This window comes from Ictidomys tridecemlineatus, chromosome 12 (genome assembly GCF_052094955.1).
Source record: "Ictidomys tridecemlineatus isolate mIctTri1 chromosome 12, mIctTri1.hap1, whole genome shotgun sequence".
NCBI classification, from domain to species: Eukaryota; Metazoa; Chordata; class Mammalia; order Rodentia; family Sciuridae; genus Ictidomys; species Ictidomys tridecemlineatus.
This window is the reverse complement of record NC_135488.1, coordinates 25257700-25275076: the sequence shown is the minus strand read 5'-3', so window position 1 is coordinate 25275076 and position 17377 is coordinate 25257700. Positions and strand designations below refer to the sequence as shown.

The 17377-nt window shown below is 50.5% G+C and overlaps 1 protein-coding gene across 3 annotated transcripts; it reads right to left on the bottom strand.

Annotated features, from left to right (window-relative positions):
* Positions 1-1057: 1057 nt before the first annotated feature.
* Positions 1058-16093, bottom strand: LOC144369129 (uncharacterized). 3 transcript variants are annotated; one of them, XM_078028217.1, is made up of 12 exons: positions 13846-16093; positions 13432-13616; positions 11741-11949; positions 11299-11504; positions 10111-10225; positions 8684-8799; positions 8288-8518; positions 7091-7205; positions 4694-4791; positions 4411-4527; positions 3324-3438; positions 1058-1429 (listed from the first exon to the last, which is right to left on the bottom strand). In XM_078028217.1, the coding sequence occupies exons 1-12, from the start codon at positions 14074-14076 to the stop codon at positions 1224-1226; spliced, it is 1944 nt and encodes a 647-aa protein (XP_077884343.1). In that variant the 5' UTR covers positions 14077-16093; the 3' UTR covers positions 1058-1223. The 3 variants fall into 3 exon arrangements, with proteins under 3 accessions (XP_077884343.1, XP_077884344.1, XP_077884345.1); XM_078028218.1 differs by lacking the exon at positions 8288-8518 and having other exon boundaries at positions 13846-16090; XM_078028219.1 differs by lacking the exons at positions 3324-3438; positions 4411-4527 and having other exon boundaries at positions 1286-1429.
* Between the last annotated feature and the right edge of the window lie 1284 nt (positions 16094-17377).

Genomic DNA, 17377 nt, shown 5'->3' with positions numbered 1-17377 from the left:
AAGCCCAAAGTGGTCAATGAGAACACACTTTGTTCCTGCAAGTGGAAGCAGCTTGCATAAACTGCTTCAGATAGAAAATTCCAAGCTCTTCTCAGCAAGCACATTCAGAAAACAGTTCTGGCCCAATGGAAAAAGGGACCTAGCAAGAGGATCCCATACATATGATTACCTTCATAAGGTAGCTTCCCAACTTCTGTGTGGAACTGTGTTTCTCCTTGGCCCTTATGCTGTTTTGGAGACCACTAGCTCAGCTTTGTGCAGGATCATCAGACCTGGACTTTTGGCAAGACCTGTACAGCCCTCACACATGCTCAGATGCTACAGGACTTTGCAGACCAGTCCAGACAACAGTAGGCATCCATTCATTGTCTGCAGTCTACAGATTCCTAGATGCATGGCATTCATTATCATCAAATGCAGAATTTTCATCAAAAACCATATATATATATATATGTATGTATATATATATATTTCCAATCTGAATCAAGAAAATCAGAAATATCCCCAAATCCAAAGAGTGGATCTCCTTTGTGATGCTACCAGTGGAAAATTCCACAGCTGACCTCATGGGATGGTACACAGTGAAAACACAGCTGCATGAAAAATATTACATGACATGACCTTCTGGTTATGTAGAAAGTGGCATGTGAAGTACACATGCATGTCTTCTTCAGACATGGGATTCATTTGCAAGACACCTTATCAATGGAAAATACTCCAAAATGGGAGAAATCAGAACCACATCTCCAAAGTATTTCAGAAGAGACCAACTCCATCTGTGTATCTATCGCTCAGTCAGTGTGTGTGCTCTAGTGTGTGTGTGTGTGTGTGTGTGTGTGTGTGTGTGTGTGTGCTCTAGTGTGTCTTTGTTTGTATTTGTACCAAGATAGCCGATACTTCATTGCCCCCATTGGAAAACTGACTCAGATAATGCCATCTGCCAAACTCCTAAAAACCAAACTTCTTGCTAATACAAGGAAACATTCCTTCCTGTTGGTTTGGATGTGTCCTTTAGGAATCACTGCTACATTTAGTATACTCAAATCATCACAGTAGATCAGGAAACAAAAACATATATATTTTAAAATAATAATATATTAATGGAAACAACAAATACAGGATAGAGTAACAACTATGTTACTAAACAAGGTCAAGGACAATGGCAAACTATAGATACAAACTTTGAAGAAAATAATTATCAATGTAAATATTTCTGGGCTGCCTCAGCCCTGCCCAGGCACACAGCTGCAGAATGGTTTTGCAAGCATCCTCAGGAGGGCTGGAGCCTTCTTTGTAGGACGAGAGGGAGGTTGAGGCTGGATCCACTCATCATTATTTTGGGGGTGGCTCCTTTTCCTCAGCACGAAGATGGGTTTTCTGTGAGGGTTCTTTGCGTAAAATACGTTGGCCTGCGCTGGAATCCTCAGCTCTGGAAAGAGAGGGGTATACAAAATAAGGTGGCTCAGGAGGTGCTCTCTGGGACACCCCAACATCTGAGAGCCTGTGCCAGAAAAGGCCAGAGCCACACACCTGAGAGCTCTCCAATTCAGCACCAATACCAACAAGACAGCCTCCACAGTCCTCCCTGAGGAAGAACTAGGCAGAGCACTTCCACAGACCTAATGTCGGTTCCTACCAAAAGCTTTGGACTCCAGAACATCCCAGGTCCTCTTACATCTGCCAAAGTACACCACTAGGGTTTGCATCTGAAATCTCCCACAAAAGGCTCCTGTGCCGAAGATTCAGTCCCCACATGAGCCATCTTCATGAGTGGGTTTGGAGGGAAGCATTGGATGGTGAGTGCTCTGGTGTCAACATAAAATTCTCATTCAAGATGAATACACTACTGGGAGGTGGGAGGGACTGGAAGAAAGGTTGAGCATGGTTGGAGGAAGACCTAAACAGGAGTGCGCCCTGGGCAATAATACCTTGTTCCTGTAGGCTCCACTGAATCCTCATTCTCCAAGTAGAGGTCCTCCTTCTCCATCTTTCTCTCTCTCCCTCTCTCCCAGCCTTGTTCTCTCTCTCCCAGTCTATGCCTGTTTGGCAAGGGCTGAGAAGCTCTCCACTGCCACACACTAGAGCTTTATAGACAGCCTCAGTACACAACCAAAGAGAAAGTTGTGAAAGCCAGAGAAAAGGCCTAGGATTCCTCAAGTATGGCCACAGTGAGGACAGGCTGACCAGCACAAATACCACATTGGAGCCATGCTTCTGCATTGGTGGAGCCCACCTCCATGTGAACCAGGCTTCTGAGAATGGAGGCCACATTCCAAATGCTGCCCTATTGAGAACAATGGTTCCAAAGGCCAGCAAAGGGAATGCTTAGCTCCAACATGGTGTATGGTCCAGTGGTGCCATGACCCCAAGTGGGAGAATACAACAGCCCGCTTCTCCTTCCTCTGAACACGTGTTTCCTGTCACCCTCCTCTAACCTAGAGCCTGTTCTCCATCCCTTCTGGGTTGGATGTCAAGATCTCTGCTATGAATTTCTAAGGCTACCAAGGCCCCAGACAGACTTCCTCTTCCATTGATTCTACTAACCTAACAGTAGGTTAAGATAGGAGACAAGTGATTCTAGAACTCATAGGGATGGTGGTCTTCAGCATACATAGGCTGGGATAATGGCTGCTGTGGTGTTTGGCTCACAAAAACCAACCAACCAACCAACGAAAAAGTGCTGGCATTATTATCAGATGAGCTTTGTGGCTACGTGCTCAGGAAGCCCTCATCTGACTCTAGTTAGGGATCATAACCTGGCTATTGGGATCACTCCTTGGCAAGTGAACTCAGGTACAGAAGACCATGGAATTTATGCAAAGACAGATGATTCAAGCTGTCTCCCAGGCTGTGTTTTCTTCCCAATTTCATCCTGTTACTGCTTGCTAGAATCCTGGCAATGCTCTGCCAAGGCAGAGGTTTTCTGGTCACACAGAAGGCTTTCAATCCTACTGCTTCAGTCCACAAAATGCCAGTTCCCTCTTTAGCCCATGCATTCCATGTTCCTCTGAAACCACTCCTATCCCAGACCATGAAAGCATACTGCTCCTGGAAAGAGGCTTTCCTCCTCACTCCTCAAAGATGTCAGCTTTGGATACCTGTTCATGTACAGGGGAGGCACCTGGTGGGGAGCCACAATATCCACTGGGGTATACCATTGGACCTCGAGACCTTCCACCAGCAGAAGTGCAGTTGGCTTTGTGCACGAACCCAACACACCTATTGGAGTGTTCTTGGGGGTCAGAGACTACACTTTGGTGCTAAGAGTTGACCTGAGTCCACATCCTGACCCTTGCTCTCTGTCATCTGATTGTCCCACTTACTCTGACGGTGAGAGATGATTTGGCCCAGCTCATAATCCTCCGGCTTCTCCTGAGTAAGCAAGTGTCGGTCGAGGGCCCTGCGGATGAAGACAGGAGCCCGATCTTGGCAGGTCACCTGGAGCAGCATGGGAGACAGGCCTTCAGGAAATGGGCCTTGAAGTGACTACTCAAGGACAGTGGGCAGGGGCATTCTGGAGGCACCTCCACTCTAAATACAAGGGCAACATCCATGACCCTACTACCTGAGGCTGACCTCCTGCTCATCGCGTGGGCTCTTCCCATAGGCTACTAGCCCAATCCTTGTACATAACTTCCTGGACCTGCCATTGCTCTTTGTGCAGCTGCACTTCTCTCCAAGTGAAAGGACCCCACTACCTGCATACAGATGCAATCTCATCCCACAAGTTGAGAGGAATTGGACAATAGCCTCCAAGATCCCAGGTCAGCCCGAGGATGCAGGCGGCATTGGGAATGGCCTAGGCACAAAACCTACAGGCTTTGGTCTGGATTGCCAGGGCCCAAATCAGACCCAGGAACATGACCACACACAGGAGTGCTGAAACATAGCCACGAGAGCTCCTGGCCTCCAGAGGCTCAGTGCTGGCTGGGGTGTAGGAGGGCACCTCATCCAGCAAGGGTGGTCATTGGGTTACCTGGACATTTAGTGTGCTTGTTCCACATCCATACTGACTCTGCAGAGAGACCCTCTCAGCTCCTTGTTCAAGGAACATGCAGAACCTCACACTGCTGTCCTCCTCCATAGACGTCAGCATCCCATAGAGTGGAACCTGCAATCTAGGTCCTGGCCTGTTCTCATCTGTCACCTAGACCTGCCTCTGCCCTTCTGGACTGCATGCTGCCACCTGACACACAGACTCCCTCAGATATGGTGGTGGACAAGCTTCTGCTCTCCCTCATCTCAGCTCCAGCCCTTCACACTGACCTCTCCCTTCTTGATTCCCATCTATCCTCCTGATCATCCAGAAGCTCCAAATTCAAGAGGGCATGAGTAGTCCATGGTATTGGACCAGTGTCTGCTCCCCACCCAGGTGTAAGCACCCGGGGACACCCCTGCTCCCAGGCTTACCAGGACCTTCTTGGCCGACTTTGGACTTTGTATTTCTAAGTGGACACGAATTAAGCAGGTGTCTCCCACCTGCTTGTGGGAATGCGGCCTGGAGGACTTGCAGGTTGATTCTGAGAACTGTGGGGGATGGAACATCAGCAAACCCAGAAACAGAAAGCCACCCCAGCCTGTCAGTTGGCTCTATGAGCTTCTAGCACATATGTCCAGGTGCTGAGGCTTCTTATTTCCCCAGGTGGGAGTGGAATGGCAACACAAGTACAGCTTGAATAAGGTAGGTGTTTACCTCCTTTCTCTTGACCTCGCGGCGTTTCCTCACGATGAAATATTTTATCCGCGGGGTCCTAGACTGATACATGGGTGAGTGGTCAGGGGCCTTGATTTCTGCAGAGCAAAGTGGAGAGAATTGTTAGATGGCACTCAAGGATTTTACCACAAAACACACACAACCCCTGAGAGTCTCCGCCAGGGTGAGCCTGCACCAGAATTGAGAGCCCTCCTATCCAGCTACAGTGCCACCAAAGACTCCCTCAGTGATTCTTCCCTGGAGAAGATGATGTACAGGATTCTAAACCAAAAGAGCACCAGGCAATGGAAACAGCACCTTGGGCCCAGAACTTCTCAGTGCAGGTTGGATCTGCCAAAGGGACACAGCTAGGCTCTGCATCAGGATTGGCAAAGGCTCCTGTGCTTAGGCCTTTCTCCCCAGGGCAGCCATGCTCACATGAGCATTCAGGGAAGCGTTGGATGGTGGGCGAATTCATCCCCTTGCCCTGGATGAATCCACTCATGGATGACTACGTGGAGGGGAGGTGGTATCCATCAGAGGTGTGTTGGGCATGGACATGGGAGGACTTCAGCAGGGTGGTGCCCTGGAGAACTCTATTGTTTTCTAGGTTCGCTCTCCTTCCCCTTGTTTCTCATCATGAGCTGTCTGCTTGGTACTTTTATTCTGGTTTTTGTTCTACTTCTGGCTCTTCTTTCTGTCCTGCATCTTCTTGTAGTTCTTTCTGGGTCTTTTTCTTGTTCTTACATGGTTCCTTCTTGTTCTTCTTCTTGTGTATCTCCCTCCACCCTTCCTTCTGTTCACTTCCTTCTTTTTCTTCTTCTTCCTCCTGCTCTTCATCGTGTGATCCTCTCCCCACTCAGTTGTGTCCTCTTTCTCCTCCTCCTTCTCCTTATATCTCTGGCAATGGTGGGGCATCCTGAGGAGTTCAAATCTATCACACTCTTCTGCCCAGATGCAGCCTCTGTTCAGTAGTCCAAGATGAAATCAGTTCTCAATCAATGGCCAGGAGTGAAACCAAGACCAAAGACAAGTGACTTCCTTTCTTTGTCATTGTCACAGTCAGGAAAGACTTCCTAACAGACATCGTATTCTGGATAGGCTTCTACCTGTGGAAGTTCGCACCTCATCTGGACCAGGATTGCTAAAATAGATTCCACCTCCATAAAGTTTCCCCAATGAAAACAAGGTTTCCAAAATCTAGGAGAGGGCCAGCATCACTGCCACCCTCCTGCCATAAGGCATAGATGCCATCACACCTAGTGGGTTCCAGGCCCCCCGTAGTCCTCCCTTTTGACGTCTGTTACACACAAACCTCCCCTGGTCTGGAGCCTGCTCTCAACTGATGCTTGGGTTGAAAGTCTGTTTCTGAAATCATCTTCGTAGATTCTCAGTTTGGTAATTCCTTATTGACTGGCTTATTTTTGTACTAGGGATAAAACCAGAGGCAATTAAGCACTGAGACCATTCCCAGGCCTTTTTACTTGGGTACAGGGTCTCCCTAAGTTTCTGAGGTTGTTTGGAAATCCCCATCCCCCTGCACTGCCTCCCAAGTCCCTGAGATTCGCAGACACTGCCCCTTGCCCAGCTCCTTGCACCTCAGTCTTCCTCATGTGTGAGACAGAGCCAACCCAAATGAGGTGGTGTGGGAAAATTGGAAAACTCACTTACGTGCCCTACAGATGGTGGGTTCTATTGTGGACAGGCTGGGATGGTGAAGGCTAGGAGTGTTTGGCTCACAAGAAAGGAAAGAGCACTGGCATTGTGGACAGCTCAGCATTGTGGCCTCTGTTCTTCAGAGCCCTTCTTTGTTGCTGGAAGGAATAATAACCTGGCCATTCTGATATCTTCAGGAGATGGGCACCCAAGCACAGAGAACGTGGAATTGTTCCCAAAAGAACCCAAACAGGCTGTCCCCTAGCCTTGACTTCCTCTTCACTGAGTCCTGTTCCCAGTTGCTGCAATCCTGACATTCCTGTGAGTAGGCAGGACTTCTCATATACTGGCCATGGATTGGGACCTGTGCTGCTTCCGTCCATAGCAATGCTGATCCAATCAGGACCCATGTTCTCCTCCTCTTCATTTGAAGGCATCCTTATCAGTGAGCCATAAACCAAACTGATGATGGATTGAGCCTCTCTCTGCCTTGCCCTCATGGATATTAGCTTCACATTGCCAGACCAGGTCCAGGGGAGAACACATTTAGGGAGGTTCAGCAGCCCCCTTGGGCCTCATTGAGCACCTCCACATTGGACACGCCCATCACTGCACTTGGTCTCCTGCACCAGGCCCACCACACTTTGGTATTTTGTGGCCAAGGCCCACTTTCTCTTGGCTGTGAGTTATCCTGAGCCCACTGTGGATCATGTCTCCCCACTGTCTGATTGTCCTACTTACTCTCATGCAGAGGAATCATTCTCAGCAGCTCAAAGTTGTCCACATCCTCATGCTGCAACAAATTTTGGTCCAAGGCCCTGCGGATGAGGCTCTTCACTGTATCCACACTGGTCACCTGGATCAGGGTGGAATAAATGTCATCAGAGAATGGCTTTTAGAGGAGCTACCCAGAAGACTGTGGTCAAACATTCAGGAGAAATCTCAGCTACATATACAAGGGCACAATCTTGTTATCCTGCTACCTGAGTGTAGCCTCCATATAACCCCTGGGTTCTTGCAACGTGCTACTAGAACAATCTTGGTACAAATATCTGCCTGTACCTGCCATCTCCCCTCCCCCTGGGGAGCCACATTCCACTCAGGTCAAAGGACCAAGCTGCCTATGCACAGACTTACTCTCATCTCACTGAGACGAGAGCAATGGGCCAGGGATCTGTGCACCAAGTGTGCTCTGGGGTGCAGGCTGCCTTTGTGCGTGGAAGAGGCAGACGCACTGAAAATTTTGGTCCTGACTGCCACTACACAAAACAGACTCAGATACAAGAGTGTGTACTTGAGTGCTTCATGATAGCCTTGAGAGGCTCTGGCCTCTGGAAGCTCGGTGGGGGTCTGGTTGTAATGATGTACTTGACTCAGCACTGGCAGTCACTGAATGTGTCTTCTCTGAAGCTGGACACCTGCAGCATTAGTGTGTCTACTGCACATCCATAGAAATTCTGCCAAGAACCCCTTTAGCTCCGCATTTACATACATGCAAAGGCTAACATTCCGAAGCTTTGGCATGACCCCCCAGGTGATCCCGACCCCAAATTCCCACACCTAGTCATGCTAAGGAGGTTCTCTTCCCTGCTACAAGGAACACATCCCCTCCTACACATGTGACAAGTCACTGCCACCTCCTCTGCTCCAACCTCACTCATTGAGAATACCAAGTTCTAGGCACTGCAGCCTGCACCCTGGACATATCTCTGACTTCATCTGTCCACAGAACTTCCGTCTGCAATTCTGGCCTGCAAAACCCACACTACAACACCCACTCACCACTGGAGCTGGACATGCTGATGCTCTCCCTCCTCAGGTCAAGCCCTTAAGATGGACCTCTCTCTTCTTTATTTCCCACCACAGCCCCGGGGTTGGCTGTGTCTCCTGCCTTCCACTGTGTGGACACCCAGGAGGCAGCCCTACTGTCGGGCTTACCAGGATGCGCTTTGACTCTCTCTCGCTCTGTCCCTCTAGGAGGACATAAATAAAGCGGTTGTCTTCCACCTGCTCGCTGGAGTGAAGCAGTGAGGAGCTGCTACTGGTGACTTTTCTCATGCAGCACTCATTGCTTTGGGTGGCCTGGGGCAATGATCCTGCAGCCACTGCAGAGCTGCTGCTCACAGCTGCTGGGGTCCTGGATGCCACTGCCACAGAAGGCTCCAAGAACTGTGGGGGATGACAACATCAGCAAAGCCCAGCACCTGCACCCCACCCAGCCTGGCATTGGCTCTGTGGGCATTCTACAACATCCATCCAGAACCTGAGGTTCTTGTCCCCTTGGAGGATGTGGAGTGGCACCAGGAGTAAAGAGTGAAGAAGGTGACTGTTTACCTCCTTTGGCTTGACCTTCAACGACTTGCTGGCATCTGTTTCCCGAAGAAGAAAGTTATAATGCACTCCTCCAATCAGGCTGTAATATACTTTCGCATCAGCAGGGACCCTCAGCTCTGGAGAGGCAGGGGCAGAGGCGTGGTAGGTGACACTCAAAAAATACACTACCCAACATCCCCCACAACTGAGAGCCTCTGCCAGCTCAGGTCTCACACACAGACCTGAGAGCCCCCGAATCCAGCTACTGTTCCACCAAAGACTCCCCACTGATTCCTCCCTGAGGACCCTCTATGCACAGGAGGTCCAGTACAGGAACACCTTTCAAGGAAATAGCCCCTTGTACCCCAGACTCTCTTAGTTCACGTTGGACCCAACAAAGAGAAACAGCTAGACTTTGTATCTGGATTGGTCACCAAAGACTCATGTGTTGAAGGTTTTCTCCCCACTGCAGCAATGATCACAGGTGGGTTTGGGGAAAAGCATTTGATGGTGGGTGCCTCCACCTTGCCAGTGGATTCATACACTCATACAGGGCTACACTAATTGGAGGGGTATGGTTTGGAGGTGTGTTGAGCATGGGTGGAGGATGTCCACAGCAGGGCTGTGCCATCCAGAGCAATATATTTCTCTTGAATTCCCCACTACTGCATTTCCTGCTCATGAGTATAATTCTCATTCACATTTTTAATCAATGTATTGTTATACTTCTTGTTCACCTTGTGTTTCTCCTTCTTGTTCTTGTTCTTCTTCATCTTCTCCTCATGCTTCTTCTTATAGTCATCTTGAACTTCTTATTCATGGTCTTCTCCTTCAACTTATTTTCATTTTTCTACTCCTCCTTCTCCTTCTCCTCCTCCTCCTCCTCCTCCTCCTTCTCCTTCTTCTTTCTTTCTCTCTCTCTCTCTCTCTCTCTCCCTCCCTCCCTCCCTCCCTCCCTCTCTCTCTCCAAGAACAGTCTACAAGCTGTGAAGGGTTCTATTCTACTACACACTTCTCTCTAGAAATGGCCTCTGGTCCTAAGTGGACTCAGTTTGCAATGAATAAAAAGATTGGAAGCCAGAAATGATTCTTCATTGAACTGCTTTTCTCATGTACTCATCTAGGTCAGGAAAGGCTGCCAAAGTAGGCACCCTGTGGTTGTCTGTCTTCTTTGACACAAGACAAAGAAGCCTCTCTTCTTGGCCCTTTGTGGATAATAGCTTTGCAATGCCTCCTCAGGCCAAGGAAAGAACACGATAGGCAGGTCCACAGCCCCTGGGGAACATGAAGAACCTGCAGATTTATGCCCCATCATTACACTTTGTTTTGTGCACAAGTCCCACCATACTCTTCCTGGGCATTGGGCCAACGCACACTGTGTTTTGTCTCCCAGTTATCGTGAGCCCACTGTGACTCACTGCTCCCTACCCTCTGATGGTTCCACTTACTCTGATGGTTCTCGACAATATGCAGAAGCTCATAGTTTTTTGGATCCTTCTGCTGGAGCAAGTGTACATCTAAGGCCTTGCGGATTACGACTGGAGTCCTGTCCTGGGAGGTCACCTGAGCAGGGTTGAAGAAAGCTCATCAGAGAGGGAATTTGGGAGTAGCTACCCAGAGGACAGTGCTCGAGGACAATCAGAGACAAGAGAGCTCTCAACACAAGGGCACCATCTTGATACCCTGCTACCTGAGGCCTTCATGTGAACATGTGGGGTCTTCCTATGAGCCTCTAGTCCAATCTTGGTACAAGAGTTTGCTTCAACCTGCTATGCCCTACAGGGACAAGGGAATAAGGACCAAAAGGCACACTCTAGTCCCCACAGATGGGAGGAATGGTCCAGTGGACTTCCATATCCCTGCTCTGGTCTGGGATGCAGCTGCATTTTTGTGTGGACAAGGCACAAAACCTAGGTGCTTTGGTCTTGACAACCAGGCACAACACACACACGGACTCTTTAATGATAGGCATGGAAGCTGCTGGGCTCGAGAGTTTCAGTGCTTGCTGGGGTGTCAGGAGTTTTGGACCCAGCAGGTGCAGTGGTTCAACATGGCTCCCCTGGAAGTGGTCACCAGAGTCTCATGATGGATACTCCACACCCAGGAAGATCCTGCAGAGAGACCCGCTAAATCTCTATTCACATACATGCAAACTAGGACACTAATGGGCCCCTCCAAGGCCCCCAGTTGTCTGTGACCCACACCTACCCACCCCAATCATTCTACAATGGCTCCCTTCCCTTCAACCAGCAACATATCCCCTCCCACACACAAGAAAATGACTGCCAACTCCTCTGCTTCAATATACTCCTCCTCAATACCACGGTTCAATATACTCCTCCTCAATACCAAGGTCAGTAGAGGATGGCCTGTACCCTTGATATTTCTCTGACCTCCTCTGAACCCAGCACTCACTCCTGCACTTCTGACCTGCACACCCCCAAACACGCAGGCCCACTCGCACCCAGACCTGGCATGTTGCTGCTCTCCCGCCTCTCTCTTCCTCACTTTCTGCTCTCCTTCCTGACCTTCCAAAAGCTCCAGTTCAAGAAGACAGGCCTAGTCCAAAGTGTTTGCTATGGACTCGGTCTTCCCCACTGTGGGCTCCCAGGAGACTCCCCTGCTCGAAGACTCACCAGGATGCTCCTATACTGTGTTGTCCTTTCATTTTCCAGGTAGATGCGAATGACGCACCTGCCTCTCATCGGATTGGTATATTTGGGCCGTGGGGAGTACTGAGTGGAGACCCCTGATGTCCTGGACTCCGGCTCTGCCCCTTCCCTGGGAGAAGGCTCTGGCTCTGGGGTTGGCTTAGGAGCCGTGACAGGAACTGAGCTTGTAGCTAGAGGAGAAAAGATGCCAACATGACTGCCTTGCCCTGACCTTCACACAGACAGACAATACCCCTGCTGCCAGGAAGAACTCAGACCCTTAGCCCACACAGGACCTCTTTGCAGACTAGGGTCACTTCCTGAATGGACAAAGGCTTATCCTAATTTCCAACCCAACACCAGGCATACAGACTTCCTGCAGTGGAACAACAGTCAGACCTTTCCTCATATACCCTTAGGTACTCACCACAGTCTGCCTGGCTCTCAGGCTCTGCCTGGCTTGATATGCCATCTTCAGTAGGGGCCAGCAGGTGGTGTGCTTGGTGCTCCAAGTTAAAGCCACTCAGGAGGAGCCACACATATGGCAGCAGCTGCTGCAGACTCAGAGAGCCTGGAGGCTGATGGGAAGCCTCGGTGTGGAAGTTCACCCAGGTCCCCAGGAAGGAAGGTGAGGCACTGTGGGGAGGCAGGTGTGGAGTCAGCAAAACCCTGGCCTTGCCTTCGCCATGGCCTCCAGAGCAAACCTCTGACCCTACCCTCCTGAACCGTCCCTGGTTCTGAACACACCAGTCCACCTCAGGAAAGACACAGTGGCTGTACAGGCAGGGACAGGACAGGTCACTAGGCAAAGAACCTTCAACGAAGGAGCGTTAGATTCATGGTATGACCAGCTCTCCCCTCCTCTGGGCAGGCCCGACACTCTTCTTCCTCTTGGCTACCTGCTCTCCAACCTGGAATGCATCTTCCAGGAGTGTCTGTCCTCCTGCCCACTCTTCTCAGGGCTCAAGAGACACCTCCTCCCCTGGCGAGGGCTGCAATGCTACCTCATTCTCTGTGAGCTCTCACTGAGTCCCCCTGAGTAGCGGTGGACCTCTCTTTTCCCATGAATGCAGACCACATCTCTGTGGCCCTGAGGGAGGACAGGGAGGTGTAGACTAGGGGATCCATTATCCCAGGGCCTTCCCCAGAGGACCATGACTACCTACAACTCCCCGCCTTACACCTCCTACTGTTGAAGCCCCACACCTTACACTGCAGGCAGAAAACTGAATTGGGGAGAGCAGTCTTTCCTCAGCCTTCCCAAGTCAAATCACCTTGCAGGTCCCTACTCTAGAAACAGGAGCCCACCCTCTTGACCCCAAGCCCATTCCATGTTGAAGTTGGTCCAAGGGTCCACCATAGTCACTGAAGAGGACAACGTGCAGTTATGCCCCATGGAGTCAGGGATGCAGTCACACGTAGGATATGTACTCATGGCACCTGCGGTTTGAGGCTGACCCCCATGAAAAAGGACACAATGGCAGTCATTTGCACCCCATTTTTCACTGAATTATGAAACACGTGACTGGAAACGTGTCTTCACACAGTGGGTGCTTTCTCCATGTTCATCAGTGAATGAGCCCAAACTGCTGATTCCCACATATCTCTGGGTGTGGGAGCTGCCATGTCCAAAGCCCCTGTCCAGCTATGTCCCAGCTAGGATGCTCTGTCCCACTATGGAAACTAACATGTCTTTATTAACCCAAAAGTGCTTTTCCAAGGCCCGAGTTTTGAGACGCCTCTGGCACAGATCTACGTTCTTCACAAAGCCAACATCACACCAGAAAGACCACCTGGCCTTGCTGAGTCCACCTGGGAATGAGCTCAGTGCACACCATTGAGCTGTGGTGCCCAGTGTGTGGGGACTGCTCCACGGACCTCTGTGGATCAGCTGGAGTCAGAATGGTTTCTCTGCCTGAGAGGGGAAGTTCACTCCCCTTGCAAGGCTGTGGCAGGCACCTCCAGGACTCGTCCCATTCGGGGCTGACATTCCACTATGAGTGTGGTCCTCTATCTCATTAGGTATCACAAACCTTTGGGTCCCTGAGAGGTACATGGCAGCCCCAGAACCCAGGCATGAGGGGGCTACACACTTGGGCTTGGTGGTCTGGTGCTTACCTTGGGAACAAGAGATCCAGCACCTGCTGGGTGGGGATGAAATCCCAGGAGATTAACCCCATGTTGCTGCTGAAATGGTTTCTCCCACAAATGACAGGCAGGAGCTCATTCCTAAGCTGGTCCTGCCTATAAGGTTCAAGGCTCTGTACCCTGAAGGGCTCCTCCGTGTTCTCATCATTTTCACCCTGGGTTGGGACCAAGAATGGTGGGTTCAAAATGGAAATGGTGACAAACAGAAAAATGACTTGTGCCAATACACTAGAGTCAAAGCACAATGGGACAGTTCCCATCAGTACAAACACACACACACACACACACACACACACACATACAGAGTCAGAATAGGAGTCCTGGGCCATTCATCAGGGATTAGACTAGAGGGCCTGCTGGGCTCACCTGCCCTGTGCTACTTACTGTTATTCTTGAGCTCCTCTGCGACAATCTCCAGAGGCTCTGGCGTCTAAGATGAAGCCTCACCCAGTGCATCCACAAAAGGGCTAGTTGGCCCCCCTGAGATTCCTGGGAGCCTGAGGCTCGGCATTGTTTGCAACCACAGGAGAACATCCTTCTCACTCCAGTTTCTCCAACCAAATGAGCTCGGATGGCTTGGTCAGTTAAGTGGGTGCCTGGATACCAGGGTTCCATGTTCTGTTTGATCCATTGTCAAGGCAATGATGTCATTTCCTGTGTCCATACCTGAGCCTCTTTTCACATAAGACCACTTTCAAAAGCCCTATGGGCTGCTGATTTCTCCTCCATGCCTACCCATCTCAGGTGCGCAGGTGTTCGCCAACAACTACCCAAACATCCCCACCAAAATCTGCCCTGCTTGGTGCCACTAGAGTTCCAGCTTGGAGCCTTCAAAAATGCATTCACAACTAGTCCTTCCCTCTCAGCAGCTTTTGGACCCTGGTCCCATTAATGTGCAACTCATGCTGTGCCCAGTCTTTTCTGGAAAGTAGGGTAGCATCTAATCTCTAGGGTTTATTGTGTCTATTGGCCCATAACACCCTCTATTCTCTCTGAAACCAGAGATGGGACTCACAGGTGGCTAAAGCACAAATGTAGAGATGGGACAATCACAAGAAGGGCAGAGACAAAGAATGCACCCCAACTCAATCAGGCCTGTGTCCCACACAGGAATGTGGCCAATGTCCGTCCCATCGTGGCTGCAGTTCCCTCTCTACACCATGGCAAGCTGGAGGGGACTGAGATGCAGAGGCTGCTCCCCTCTGCCATACAACTTCCCAAGGCTTCTCCTAAGATTTCAAAAGGGCCAAGTGTGTCTAGTGTTGGGGTCTCACAGAGACTCCGAGGTACCACAGCATCCTGCTGCCCAGAACCGGTTCACCCCTCACCTCAAGGGGGCTCAGCCTCTGGATTCATGGGAATTGAAGTGGGTACAGGTGATGGGATATCACCTCCAAGACTGAGTTATGCCAAGTCCATGACCCCTGTCTGCATCCCTGTCTCCAGCACCACTCCCCTCTCTCTCTTTCCTCCTCAGAGCAAACAAATCTATTTAGCAAGTGTGTCCTGTGATAAAGACATGACAGTCACCCATCCTCTCATTGCAAAAACACTGAGGCTCAGCCAACATGGATCCTACCAGGAACACAGGCATAAACTCAGAGTCCGATCCTCCCAGCTGAGCCTCAGTGGAGCCTGGACTCCCAGCCTCCTGAGTCAAGGAAACAGAGGTGCCTAGCCAAGCCACCTTGGATGCAGCCGCACAAAAACTGAACTCATCAATGCCCCTTGCTCTCAGTTGTGAGTAAGAGGGGAGGTGGTGTTTCACAACCCTGGACATCAAGTGCAGTCTCCAGGCTTTGGGGTGTGCCCTGGCCTCTCTCTATCTGCCCAAGCCCTCCAACTCACACTGGCCTTTTACCCAACCTCCTCCTAGGGCCAAACTCAATCCTGCCTCTCAATTTCTGCTGCCTTCGCCAACACACTGCTCCCCAAAATGAGCAGGGCTGGCTCTCTGTTATCATGCTGGTGCCAGCAGCAATGCCACCCCACTGACATAATTCTGAGTCCCAACCTAGGCACTCCAGCTGTCTTTGCCACACCTGGCCTGTTTGGGCTCTGGCTCTTGCTCTTTTCTTTCATGTGCATGTGTTTTGAGGTTTTGAGTTTCTCCCACTGCAGAACTGCAGCTGTAGCAGGGTAGAGCTCATGAGGGTGACATTCTGAGACACATCCAATCCCATCAGGACTGTGAACTGGGGTGATGCTGGAACACAGTGATGAGTGAACACATGGGAGGTGGTTGGACCCACCTTGCCTCTGAGTGGCTTCCTTTCAGGACAGGAATGTAGGGATGGGAGCCCCTGGCGTGGGATGCTTTGCACAAGGCGTGACCATGGGCTCTCTTTCCTGGCAAAAATGGCTCCACTCAGCATGGAGAGCACTGTCATTCCTGGTGGCTAACAACAGCCCTGGACCCCAGAAAGGAACCCACACTCAAGATTAACGTCCGAGTGTGCGTGTCCTCGAGGAAATGAGGTCTCCTGATCCCAGGTGCAAAGGGGTAAGTCCTCTAACTCCAGGGGCCATGAAGGGACATCTGAGTTTCCCTTGTCCTTCTTTCCCTCTCTGAACCCATGGTGTCCTCACACTAACCACAGTTAGGACCCTGGCCTCATTCCCCAGTTGGGATCATTAGGCTCCATAAAGGACAGTCTCTAAGATGCTCAGTAAACCACCACCCTCTGCACAACCCATAACCCTATTCACCCAAGAGGCAAGAGGATTTCTATTCAGGAAAACCAGGAAAGGGAGAGCCTTTCTCAAGGACACAAGGACATTAGTGAGTGAGGGAGTGATTAATGGATGGAGAACTATTTCCACCACCAACTTCCAGGAGCATATATGGCCCTTTGGGCACAGGTACGGACCCTTTTTTTCCAATCAAGTTTTTCAGAGAAGTGAGGCTGCCTTCTAGATGGCACCTCCACACTAAGGGGGTCTCCTACTACTTCCACATGTATATATTGCAATGGGCCTCCCACTGTGCATCTGAGAACACTCTGTGGGCATCTGTAGCCTTTCAAGACCCCAGAAACCATGCGGGCACCCCAGCACCAGCAGAGCATTTGTGCACATCACAACAATCACCCCGGGTGAGAACTCTCCATTCCACTCTGTACTATGCCCTGCCATCTGTACTGATCAGTCCAACCCCTCTCCTTCCTGTTTCTTGATTATACTACCATGGTTCCCACACATGGATGCCAGGGTGCTTGTGGACCCCCAACCATTTGGGTTCCAGGAACAAATGCCACAGTGGAATGTGTTTGCGAACTTCTGGATGACGGGAAGTCCCACCCTCCAGGTTTTCATCTTCAATGTAATGAGTGCAGAGGGAGCCAGGAGGGCTCTGTCAGGTAGAGAGGTGGGAGCTGATGGAGCCTCAACTAAGTGCCCAGGACTCTGGGTTCAGAGCTGGTGTTATGTGGAATTGTTGAGAGATGTGACGAAAACCCAGCTCACTATATGCAGAGACAGCAGATGCCCTCACGTGGTCAGGCTGCTGTGCTAATCAGAGCCCCAAGATGTTCCACAGGTGTGGAGGTGGGGAACCCACGTGCCAGCCCAGGCTGCTCCTGAGCACCTCTACCTGGATTCGAAGCACGTGACTCTGCATCAGAGTCATCACATCAATGTATCCAGGCCCCCCACCCCAAAAGTTCTCTCAGAGACACTGAAGTTCAACTGGCTCTGGATTTGACATTTTCTCTGGGATTCTGGGGGCCCATTAATTAGGAGGTCACAACAATTCTCAGCACACAGGCTGAGCCTACTGAGATCCCAGGAGTATCCAGGCATTGCTTCTATTTATAGTCCATCATGACCCACGACACTGTGGACACGTATTGCACTCACTAAAGAAACCACCAGGCCCAGGGCCTTCGTGCCACTGGCCTGCAGAGATCTGGAGGAG